Raw genomic sequence first — 13,198 nt, 5'->3', positions numbered from 1 at the left:
GTTGAGATATAGCAGGTATGACAGCAAATGCTCTTTCCTGGAGCACTGGCATGTAATAGAAGCCTGCATTATGCAACGGCTGCCTGCACACTCATTAGCTCACTCTCAATTCAAGGCACAGACACGTTAACAAATGATTTACATGTCTAAATAGATTTTATCCCAGATTAATCCAGGTAATTGGCAAAAGTCAGTGGTTAACTTACACAACTTCCACTCAAGAAAATAGAAAGCCAGAATGAACTTTCAGGTAGTAAATGGTGAAACAAAAAATACTGTTCCATTTATGACTAACAAGTATTCTAGGAGAGAAACTGAAGAAAAAAAATCATTATTTAATATATGAATTTAATCTGTCGCGTACACTCTATATTTTTTAAAAAGGGATAATACATGGTTAGGTCTTAATATTGAAGTGAAACACGTTCTGGCAGTTAGTGCTGGGTGGTTGGCTCCTATTTTACTCTGCTGAGGACTCATAAAGCCTCCTAAGACTTGATGGGAGGTACCCAATTTAAGGTCACAATAGAACAGACTGGAAGTTACTCATCCGGAGGATCTTTCAGAAGCATTCTAGCTAAATCTTGATGGGGTACAAGCAATTAAAGTTTCCCAAGATAAATAATCATTTAAGAATTCCCAATAAAGTGTGGCATATAGAATCAAGGCTAAAATTTCCACTGTCTGATGCTATTAAGTACTAAGGTCTCAGAATAGGTCAAGATTACACCATATCCTAATTAAAAGTGGGATCAGCAAAGTCAAAACTAACCACCAAATGGAGAGATGACTAATTGCCTAGATGACAGTACTGATACCAGGGCTCAAGAGACTGCTGATGAAACTCCATGAGGAAGTTAGATTCTAATGTACAGCATGTCTGTTCTTCACCCCATGTACTCACGAAAGACACCCTCACCCTGCTCTGCCTTTCTCAGCAGCTAGGCCAAGAGGGAGACAAAGAAATGGTTCCGATATGAAAGAGCCAGATTTTCCCTGTGCAAAGCCATGTGTCCCAGTGGAATGCCCTCACTGAACATATTGTAATCACGCTCCTTATTTTTTAGCTGGAGTAAAAGAAAGCACATATTAAGGGTCCATATTTTCCATTCCTTCTCTTAATCTTTGTAGATAATCCAACAATTCCTTTATAGACCTGTGTGACTTCATTCCTCTTTGGTCTTCTCCCATAAGTGAATCTTAGGTTGGTCCCCTCCACCTCCAGCAATAAAACTGCCAAGTATGCATTGAGAAGGGAAGCGCAAGACAAGCAATCTTCATTTTCCCTTAGATTATCTGGTGGTAAGTGTTCATATCATAAAACAGCACTGAAACATGGGCAAAAATATTTGCAGAAAAGCAGACTCAACATTGGCAGGCTTCATCTGAGACATCAGGGAATTCTAGCATAATTGTTCACATGGGCCCCGAGCTGTTTAAAGATCACACACACTCAGCTACTCACCTCCTGAATATACCAAACCCCATTGCTTAGAAAAGCTGAACCTAGATCTACTGTTTCACCCATTTCAGATTCTCCAGGAGAAGGACTAAGTATGGCCGCCATCTTCCCAGGTGAGCAAAAGGCATGAAAAGATTTCCTTACTGAAAAAGCACTGCAACGAAACACAGCTCTGGGGTGCTCAAAGAGGCCAAGAAAAATTGCAATTGGTTTTATTGTAGCAACACATTCTGTTCTCCACTCAACAAATCACAACTAGACCCACTGTTCAGTGAACAAGGTAAATTCTTACACATCAGGAAGCTTCAACAGACTTGGAGCAGATTCACTCATCCCCCATGATTCCTCACCTTCCAGGTTACATGTTGCCATTACCTGTATAAGTGACGATTGTCTTCAAAATCTTCCTGACCCCATTTTCCCTTAATGTCTTCAATAACGTGGTTCTTGAGGAATTTTTTTAGCAGCTGGATCGTTTGTTTGCGAGTCACTTCAGGGCCGAAGTTTTGATTGCACCTCAGCAGCTCATGCAGCCAATCCACAGCTTCAGCTGCTGTGAAACAATGCTCATAGCTCTTGAAACGACAGCGATGTTTCCGTAACGGCATCTTAGCACGAAAAAGCTCCACGGTCTCATTCCACTAGGGGAAAGAAAGAGAATGGCATTTAGTAATCAACAGATTTTTTTAACGTTACTACATCCCAAATAAAGCAATGAACGCAATATTTCCACTTAAACTGCTTGAATAACAGGTAGAGCCTTGAAAATGTTTTATTTACAGGCTTAAAACTCAAAGAAAAGTTTGGGAGAATGGATGATAGTAATGTCTGTGCAACATTGTGAATGTACTTAGTGCCATAAAACTATACACTTAAAAACAGTTAAAATATGACATCCAATTTTCGGGGAAAGAAAAAGGATTTTAAAAAACAGTTAAAATAGTTTTATATTATATATATTTTACCACAATTAAAACACAAATAGAAACTTTTTTTTTTTAAATAGAGTCTAGCTTTGTTTACCCAGGCTGGAGTGCAGTGGCACAATCTCGGCTCACTGCAATCTCCGCCTCCCAGGTTCAAGCAATTCTCCTGCCTCAGTCTCCCGAGTAGCTGGGATTATAGACACCCACCACCACACCCAGCTAATTTTTGTATTTTTAGTAGAGATAGAGTTTCTCCATGTTGGTCAGGCTGGTCTTGAACTGTTGAGCTCAAGTGATTCGCCCACCTTAGCCTCCCGAAGTACTGGATTACAGGAGTGAGCCATGACACCTGGCCTCAAAAATATAAACTACTGACTGAAAAAAAACTCTAAAGAAAATGCAACTTCTCAAGGGTAGTTCATCATTTATTCATTCAAGAAATATTTTTTGAGGAGATTGCCATCAAGTTTCCTTATTAATGGATTTTTACATAAATGAAAAACATACAGTAAATAATTATTAAAACCAAGGCCACTATGCAAACTTGGGTTTTTGGAGCCCCCCGTTTAATATGACTTCACTTTCATTCAGCAAATATTTCTAAATTGCTTATTATATGAAAGGTATTATAGCAAGAGAGGAAAAGAGATGAAAAAGATAATACAGTGCCTGATATCCAACAGCTCGGGGCCACAAAGACAAACCTTTGAAAAGTGAAGAGCTGGTTTTTGCTTACAGGCAAAACAAAGCTTTTTGAAAGAAGAGCTGCTAGATTCTTTAAATAATACATAATTAGTTTAAAACTACCTCATGTTTCTTTGGAAAGGACCTAGAAGTTTAAGTGTGCATGACATCTTCAGATATCACATTGAAAAGTAGGCAGGACAGAGAAAGCTCAGACTCAAAGTCAAACACGGCTGGGTTGGGAGGCCTGTTCTACAACTGACCAGCAGGGCAACCTTTGACTCATTGCTAGTCAAGCCTCCGTTTCTCCAGGTATAATACAGTGCCCACATGATAGAGTTGCTACAAAGACTTGATGAGATAATATTGGTGAAGCCTATCACAGTGCCTGTCACGAAGGAAGTGCTTAATAAACGTTAGCCATTGTAGCATCATTGCTGTGGTATTTATTAATATTATGAGGGTAGGTGTGGCTATCAGAGCTGAGTGAGTACACCGGAAAGACCCCAGAATGCAGTCTCCATTGGCCTTTAGTCCAGCCTCTGCCAATAACTATGTGGCTTTGGTGCAGTTAACACTTTTCTCCGGAAATTTGTACTAAATAAAAACATGGTCCCAGAAGCTCGGAAATTTCAGATTTGGGGGGTCAAAAAGTCATGGAAATTAAAATGAGAGGTCTGCTAAGAAACAGCATACCACATAGTGATTGGATCCACTTCAGTTAAATCCAGGGAATATATATCCCATTGCTTCCACTTTATTCAGGAACCTTGCTTTGTCAGATCAAGTACCTACTAACTCACTGTAATACACTGCTGGCAAAGCTCACCACACAGTGACCCTAACATTTAGGTTAAGAAACACTGGACTACTTCAGGATAACAGAATCAATGACTGTGGAATGGAGAAAACATGAAGTCTGGAGTCAGACCTGAGTTGATATCCCATTTCTGCCATATACTGGTTGCACAGGGCCTGGCACATGGTTAAGAACTGAAAAAAATCCAGTTTCCTTCCACTGCAAGATGCCACTAGGGTGCACGTGAACTGCTAAATCTCATAGCAACCTTGAAGACAAAAACCAGGTATCTCTCTTAAATGTCACTTTCAAATAACTTCATGACAACTCAGCTTCTTTATCCTTATATCTGTGAAGTTACAACAATAAACAGGAAATCAAGAAGCAAATAAATGACTTTTTTGTTCCCATTAGACTATAATATATTCCAAACTTGTCTTTCTATCATGTCTTTGTATATATGTAATCCTCATAATAATCATCTTTCAGAAGGAATTAAGAAATTTACTCAAAACTACCCAGCTCATAAGAGGTAGAACCAATCTGTATATTCAAATCTATAACTTAATTTAAAAATCTATATTCAACCTACAGTCTGCTGAAAATACAAGAATGCTAAAGGAAAGTAACAGTCTCACCTCCATATTGTTTTAAAGCTAGCTCCAGAAAAGACTCTAATAAGTACTTGTTTAATAAATGCTTACATAAAATGTGATCTCTTTTTATTCAGCCACTTTACTTTTAGGGATTCACCATATAGAAGCAGAAATATAAGAGATTAAAAAGCATTTACAGGCCAGGTGCAGTGGCTCACACCTCTAATCCTAGCACTTTGGGAGGATGAGATGGGCAAATTGCTTGAACGGGAGTTCGAGTTCAGTCTGGGCAACATGGAAAAACCTCATTTCTACAAAAAATTTAAAAATTAGCCAGGTGTAGTGATGTGCGCCTGTAGCTACAGCTACTCGGGAGACTTAGGCAGGAGGCTAAAGTGGGAGGATCACTTGAGCCTGGGAGGTCATGGCTACAGTGAGCCATGATTGCACCACTGCCCTCCAGCCTGGGCGATAGAGTGAGACCCTGTCTCAAAGAAAAATAAAAGTATTTACAACTTAAATTTTATTTAAACATGTTGAAGTATATTTAATAAACCTAAGTGCTTTTTCAGAGAAAGCATTTATAAGTATTTTTATATACTTATATATTTATAAATTTTACAATGAGAGAAAAATTAGAACTAATTTGCTGTTTTATAATCAGAGAAAAACTAGAACTAATTTGAATAAAACTAACTGAAGCACAGAAGAGCCATAAAACAAAATACTATCAATAGTTCCAGATAGAAATAGATATCACAAGTATAAGTAGAAGAAAAAGGTACAAAACACTATATATAATCTGATCCTATCGCTTTAGTATATTCATGTGAAAAGCGAAATGAATATACAACAAACTGTTTTAAAAAAGAAAAGTCATCTATTCTGAAAAAGCAATATAGGGCAACTTTTATATTTCTAATTACTTCCTATATAATTACTTCAACATCTTTTTAGGAACCTAGGCTCCCTACCAGTCCTCCTAAAAGTCCTTAAAATTCATAGTCAGTCTCATTTTCTCTTACTCTTCTCTGTCAAGTCTGACACTTTACAAACTCTGAATCTTTTATTTCTCACCTCTGTTCCTATTTAAATCAGATTGTCTGACTTCACATTTTTCTTTAAACTATATTTCTAATCTGAGGTGTTTTTTTTTTAAATTTTGACCAAACCTGGGTCATATTTTCCCTTATAATCATACCTTTTTATTTCAGATTTCTCTTCATATTCTCTGCTGCCCAACCACCTGAGAAACTATTGTCCTATTTCTCTTTTATCTTTGATGGCCAACCTTCTCAGCCTCACTCCTGAATATACAACAGCAGGTGCTTGATGGGCAGAAGTGGGTTTGGGTATGCATGCACCCCGGATGTGTAGCACAGTGTGCAACCCACTCTAAGTATTCAACAAGCAAGTGCTTAACTGGTCTTTCACTTTTTCTAGTTCTTTTTTTTTTTTTTTTTTTTTTTTTTGACACGGAGTCTCGTTCTGTCGCCCAGGCTGGAGTGCAATAGTAAGATCTTGGCTCAAGGCAACCTCCACCTCCCGGTTTCAAGCAATTCTCCTGCCTCAGCCTCCTAAGTAGCTGGGATTACAGGCATGCGCCACACGCAGTTCATTTTTATATTTTTAGTAGAAACGTGGTTTCACCATGTTGGTCAGGCTGGTCTTGAACTCCTGACCTCAGGTAATCCACCCACCACAGCCTCCCAAAGTGCTGGGATTACAGGCATGAGCCACCAAGCCCAGCACTTTTTCTACTTTTTTTTAACCAGCTTCTCAAACTCACAAAATTTAATTCCACTAACTCACAATCATGTCTTCATGATATGGAATAGAGTAGGGAGGTTGGAGGTGAAGAAACCAAGTGAATGGATGAAGGAGGGAATGTACGTAAACAGGAAAAGCAGAGCAAAGGCTAAATAATGAATAGTAGAAAGGGAGCCCATAGGGTCCAAGAATACTGATTTAACTTCTCTACCTATCCACCCACTTCACAAGGTTATTGTAAGATCAAATTAGATCATGACTATAAAAGTCCTTTGTTAAAAAAGTGTTCCTCAAATATAAGGATAATATATAAAATGTCCAGGATATATCTTAAATTATAAGGTTCAATCTATTCTAGAGCTGGAAAAAATCCTTGGGACAAAATCAAGACCTTATCAGGATACACAACTTGGCAAATGTCATTCAGGTACTCAGTCTGCAAATAAGATCTGGATTCCTGTGCTACAGACTTTTCTTCAAGTAGTCATTTCACTATACTAAGTACCTATGGACATTATCACACCTTTAAATAATTTTCACATATTTTTAATCATTGATTATTGATTTTTTAAATAAATGCTCTGACACCTAGCTTTCATTTATCATTGGCATTTTTGCACCAAAAAGGCATAATCAAGTATGTGGGGCCTGGTGGGAGGGGAATAAAAAAGATTTTTATTTTATGTTGGTTGAACAATCATAATCAAGAACTAAAATTACTTAATGCATAACACTTTATACATTACATAAACATAATGAAGTCATGGCTCTCTGTGACCCAATATTTCCAACTATCACTAGATATACCCATTAATTGGCCCAGTATGGTTAGCAGTTCTTCTGTTTGTTCTTTTAATTACAGAAGTAATAACACTCAGTGAAACAAATTAAATACAGAAGTATACACAAAAGAGTCTGCATGTCTTACTCCATACCTATCACATATAGACACATAGAATTTTTCCTTTGTATATGTGTTATTTGCCACCACTTTAAGAAATGAGGTCAGTCATGTTGCGTCCTACACTTGCTTTTGCACCTAACATAGATATCTCTCTGGGTCATATCTGCACATCTAGTCCATTCTTAAGAATGTTCCATAATTTCTTCTGCCATTTTCTAACTAATGGTCATCCAAGTTGTGCCCAGTTCAATTTTTACAAATACGTTACAAGTATATACTTGTTTATATAACCTAAAGCACCAAGGCTTTTATTTATTTTTGATAGATTTCTAAAAAGTATTAGCCTATTTAAAGATGTTATCATTCCTTTCATTTCTGCCAATCTATGTAAAAGAAGTGATATATTCATATTTTGTTTGCATTTTTGTATCTTTACCTTTAGTCATATTCATTTCTTCTTCTGAAACTTGCCATTTTTCTACTGGGTTGGTCTCTTTTTTAAAATCAATTTTAAGTACTAGTTATCTGTCAATGGTTAAGGACATAGAAGCCAGGAAAGGTAATCAAGTTTGCTCAGTTCAATATCCTCACAAAAAAAGTGCCTGACATGTACTATACATATTTAGTATGTACTGATGATTAAATATAGAATATTAAACCTTTTTCTTAAAAGTTAAGAATGTTTTCTCTTAGCCTATCAATTTCTTTACAAAGTCTGTAGCTATACAATGATTTTGTTGTAGATGTTGATGTTTTTATAAGGAAAAAATACCTATTTTCATTATCACTTCAGGGTTTATTCCCTTAAGAAAGCTTCCTTGGTGCTGAGATATTAAAATATTTATCAAAATTTTATTTTAACATTTTAGATGGTATCTGTTTTAATATTTAAAGCTTTAACTGAATTTTTTATGGTGGGAGGGAGATCTCTATTTTTTTCTGGATAAAGAGTTGTAGTTGTCTTAGTCCATTCTTGCATTGCTATAAAGAAATACCTGAGGCTCGGTAATTTATAAAGATAGAGGTTTAACTGGCTCACAGTTCTGCAGACTATACAAGAAACATGGTGCCAGCATCTGCTCAGGTTCTGGTGAGGACTCAGGCAGCTTTTATTCAAGGCAAAAGGTGAAGCGGAAGCAGGCAGAAGGAGGCATGTAACACAGCAAGAAGGGGAGCAAGAGAGCAAGGGAAGAGGTGCCACACTTTTAAACAATCAGATCTCACATGAACTCAAAGAGTGAAAACTCACTCATTATCATGAGGACAGCAACAGGCCATTCATGAGTGATCTGCCCCAATGACCCAAACACCTCCCACTAGGTCCCACCTCCAACATTGTGGATTACATTTCAACATGAGATTTTGAGGGGACAAACATCCAAACCATATCAAGAGGCAATTATGTCATGCTTTTCTATACGAACAGAAATACTATTAATGGTTACATATCACCTTTCTTCATTGTTCCTAACCCATTGAGCAACCATCTGTTCCTGTGTAATACTATACAGTTGTCATTACAGTCAATTAATACCAAGTATAAATCTCTGGTAGGACAAGGCCCTGGTGTTCTTTGTGAAGAAATGTGAAAACCTTTTTCTGTGAAGTTCATTTCTCTTTGTGAGGGAAAACTTTTTTCAATTCTCATGCTTTTACCCTTCAGCATGAGCTGTCAATTCATTGCATTCTCCCACACAGGAAAAAAAAAAAATCCATTAAGATTCAGAATGGATTTTTAATGGTTCTATTGCTACTGACTTTTATTTCATACTAGAAAGTATCTAATAAGACATCTTTATCAAAGTCTCATTGCCCTTCTTTAAAAGAGAAGTTATAAGTAGACTGTTGACCACTTATTTTGATTTTGAATGGCATTTATCATTCTGGGTTATATTTTCTTAATATATGAGATACTTTAGACTTTTCAAAGCCTACTGAGGTCACCTTGGTCTCCTACTTATTTCCAAATCCAAATATAACTAAAGGCTTATCTGGCTACTCTACTCAGAAAGAAAAAGAATTATCTTTAAATAATCTAGCAATATACCATTCTCAGTCACCCTGGAAACAAAATATCCCATGTCAACAAAGAACAAGAAGAGCTTGAATTTTTTTTCATGACATTATATTTGAAGAGAATCTTTACAGGAAATGGAACAAAGCAGATTTGTTTTACGATTTTAAAACATTTTTTGTTTTGCTTTACTTATTAATTTCAGTCTCTTAGTTTCTCAGGGGGAAAAAAAAATCACACAATTGTTTTTGTTTAACATGATGAGGCAAACTATAAGACACACACCTAGTGCTGTGCCGCCTGTTCTTTTTTTCAGGATATTCCATTTCCTTTCTTCTTAGTACCAAAAATATTATGATAGCAGTGCTATAAAGAGGACTGACTGGTTTGGGAGTTTAGTGACAACCAATCCTAGATCTACCTATACTTGCCACATCCTCACTATGTGATCTTGCCATTCTAACTCTCAGATCCAATGACAGCTATATGTCTTTTAAAGTTTATCAGTTACATCAGACCATATGTGTAATTCAGAATCAGTTCAAAGATAAGATTTTAGCAATTTCTAGAAAAAAAAATTCTTTCTCCTTACTGAAATAAACTATACAAGGTTTATAAAAATGAAAGTGATTTCAGTGAAAAAATATAAATGGTTAATTAGCTTCATATTTCTATGAAAGTGATTTCAACAAATATGTAAAAATGGCTAATTAGCTTCATATTTATCATGAGCTGGGCTGTCAGTTGACTTTTGCCGTAATATTTTACCTAGTCCATAAAACGTTATTTTCAACTAAGACTTTGGTGCTTTAGAAAATGGAGCTGTACATGCTTTGAGAAAGTAAAGTGACTATGAAAGGAGACCTAGTTTTTGTATCCGAAAAGACCTTTACAAAGCTTTCTCTGAAGAAAGATTTGAGTGAGTATGATGGAAAAAGGGGGAAATTGTATGCTGTGGATGAAGGGAGGAAAGGCCAGCTAGGTCCAATGAGTAAAGAGAGAACTAGTCTCAAATATTAAATACATGATTTACCTAGCAAAAGCTTTATTAAGGCATAGCTGAATTATACTGGGGATTCAGTGTACAGATTATAGATTTTTACAATGCAAAATGAATCTTAAATGTTGACTGCAATCACTGACAGCAGGAAAAAAAAAATTGGCTAATCTTTTCTGTGTTTTCCAAATCTCAGTTTAATATTATGTTCCTCAAACACTATAAAGTTGAAAACTGAATTGATTACCTGGGAAATTCTGGCAAAACTGATGTGTTTGTTTCATTAATTATCCATGTTATTTATCTTCTTAATCAACCTAAATTTAGCCTGAATAGCATTTGTTAGGGACTGAAGACTTCTAGAGAACAGAGAGCACCTTTTTTTAATTAAATAAATTCCTTTGATAATATTTTAACATGACTCAAGAATCCAGCAGTATGGGTCCTCTGTATCCATGAAAATAGGTACTTCATACAATTCTGTGAATATGAGACTAAAATAGAATTCCAATTATGAGGTAATTTTTTTTTTCTTAGTCTAAGGCAGGAAGAATGAAGACTAGTCACACCAAGAACCAAAGCCTCACTATGATTTCCTTGTGTGGGTGCTGTAAAGAAATTGGTGAGGGAATTTTTTTTCCCTTCCCAAAAGAGAGTTTTTGAAAGTCCCGGATAAGGTACAACCCTTATCCCTAAAATTAGACCCACCAATAGCCCTGACCCTAGATCATTCTGGTGTCTGTATAGAGTGTTTGCAAAAGTGAGTGCAATAATTCCTCCCATCATCTCCACATGCACCTCTGCGGTTTTGCCACTCTGCCCATCAAGAAGTGGGGTTGAATTTCTAGAATCTGGTCTTACCTTTTTTAACTTGCTTTGACCAATGAGATTTGAACAAAAAGTCTCAAGCTCAAACTTCTTTTTAGCTATGCTGGAACCATAAGAACACTACGTGAAGATGCCTCAGATAACCTGTTAGAGATATTTGGCTCAGGTAATAGACAGAACCAAGTCAAGCAGCCATCTTTCATCATCCAGACTATCCAAGTCACATTACTTGTGCACAAGTAACCTCCACAAAAAACCATTGACATGAGTCTAGCCCAGAATTGACCCAAAGGATGAGCAAATAAAATGCTCATCGTTATGCCAAATAAAACGATGTTGCACACTCTCCCAAGTCTCCTTATTATTATTTTAATATGGAGGGGGTTTTTTTTAGACAGAGTTTTGCTCTTTTTGCCCAGGTTGGAGTGCAATGGCCTGATCTTGGTTCATGGAACCTCTGCCTCCCGGGTTCAAGCGATTCTCCTGCCTCAGCCTCCCGAGTAGCTGGGATCACAGATTGTATATTTTGTAAAGACAGGGTTTCACCGTGTTGGCCAGGCTGGTTTCGAACTTCTGACCTAAGGTGATCTGCCCACCTCTGCCTCCCAAAGTGCTGGGATTACAGAAATAAACCATGGTGCCCGGCCCCAAGTTGCCTTAAATCAGGTAAAATTTAAGGAGTATGTGGCATGTGCAGTTTTCTGTGAAGAGGATCCTTAATCTTCCTCAGAATCTCAAAGTGATCCACGAGCCAAAGTGATCTACCGGCTGATCTATGAGCTCACGAGTCCCAACTACGATCTCTCTTCCAGAGCTGGCCTTCTCAGCTCTGGCTTGACCCACTGGACACAGTGTGTGGCTGGCTTTGGAAAGAAAAGGAAACCCTATTTACATTATTTGTATCCCAGCATCCTCACCTTTTCATGAGTCTAGCTGAGTAAGAGTTTGGATCTTAGTTCCCACCTTTTCCTGTGTATTCATTACGATGCATGGAGCGATGAGAGTAATTCCTATGTTAAATGTGGCCAGAGGTTGGCGGACCAAGGAGCAAGTTACCATCCTCCCAAATTACCATTACACTTCCATAGAAAGTCCTCTAAAAACTTGCCACAGGCATTACCAAATTTACCCTTTATTGCATTATGGTAAGCCTTTGAGGTGGAAATCACTAAAGTTACTTGCTCCAGGTCATAAAGCAAACCAAATACACCTCAATACCAAAGCTTGAATCCCAAAGAGAAAAATAAAAAAATAAACAGCACCCAGGACCCTAAGGGTCAGCAAAGACTCCTCTAAACCCTCCGTCCGGGTCAGCTCCTCATTTAGATCCGTGCTGACACAAACAGAAACGCCAGGGGCCGGAAATGTGGCCAGGGCGATGCCCCTCTGTTCTGGCCACCACCGTTAGTTCGAATACATCGTCAGTGTCATCAGGTGTTACTCCGGAAGGAGACACGCCCTGCCTAGACTGCCGCGAAAGCTGAGCGTTACAGGGTACGTAGTGGCCCTCAGGTTACCGACCAGGTCCGTTAGATTCCCGAGGACAAAAGGCAGGGAGCTGCCTGGTCTCGGGGCCTTTAAATATAGAGGCGCCATCTACTGCCGAGAACCCAGTCAACATCTCGGGGACAAAGCTGCACTCACTCCCGGACGGCTGAGCTCGGCCCCGTCAGCCCTACTTTGAGCCTCGTCCGCTAAACGGCAACTCCAGCAGTTCCAGCCAAAATGCCCCACACCCGGGCCCCGTGGGCCTGCAGAAGCGAAGACTGACAAGCACTCCGTCCGCGCGCACTCCGGTGGCCCCGCCCAGGCCCCCATACACTCACTCACCAGCCTGGTAGCCCGGTAAGGCCCGGGCCCCACGATGCGGTGCTCCATGGCGCGTAGGCAGCAGCGGCCGCAGCCGCGCCAGCGCCGATCCCCGCCAGCCGGCGGAGCAGCAGTTTGAATCGCGAGCCCTCGGGCTCTGGGCGCTGATTGGGCGGCGCGGCGGCACGTGACCGGAACTACGCGGTGCGGTCGGCGGAGCCGGCGTCTCCTCGGGGACCCGCGGCGGAGGGAGCTCCGGGTGCTGAGTTGCCGGGAGCGAAGTCTGTTGCCCACCCTGGTCCGACCTTTCTCGCGCACCAGGGTGGGTGCAAGTGGGGGGCCGGGGGCGTGTCCCCTGCGCTGGACGACGCTGTGCAGCGTCCTTCCCAGATTTCTGCATCTGCTCAAT

The 13,198-nt window shown here is 39.1% G+C and overlaps 1 protein-coding gene across 1 annotated transcript in view; it reads right to left on the bottom strand.

Moving 5' to 3' along the window:
• Positions 1–12,931, bottom strand: part of DEPDC1B (DEP domain containing 1B) — a 100,965-nt gene extending 88,034 nt beyond the window's left edge. Inside the window, exons 1-2 of the mRNA XM_003925819.3 lie at positions 12,811–12,931; positions 1,838–2,103 (exon numbers count right to left, since the gene is read on the bottom strand). Coding sequence (XP_003925868.1) covers positions 1,838–2,103; positions 12,811–12,858 — 314 coding nt within the window. The 5' untranslated portion in view covers positions 12,859–12,931. The remainder of the gene's footprint in view (positions 1–1,837; positions 2,104–12,810) is intronic.
• Between the last annotated feature and the right edge of the window lie 267 nt (positions 12,932–13,198).

Source organism: Saimiri boliviensis, chromosome 1 (assembly GCF_048565385.1).
Source record: "Saimiri boliviensis isolate mSaiBol1 chromosome 1, mSaiBol1.pri, whole genome shotgun sequence".
Lineage (NCBI taxonomy): Eukaryota > Metazoa > Chordata > Mammalia > Primates > Cebidae > Saimiri > Saimiri boliviensis.
This window is presented reverse-complemented; position numbering and strand designations above follow the sequence as displayed.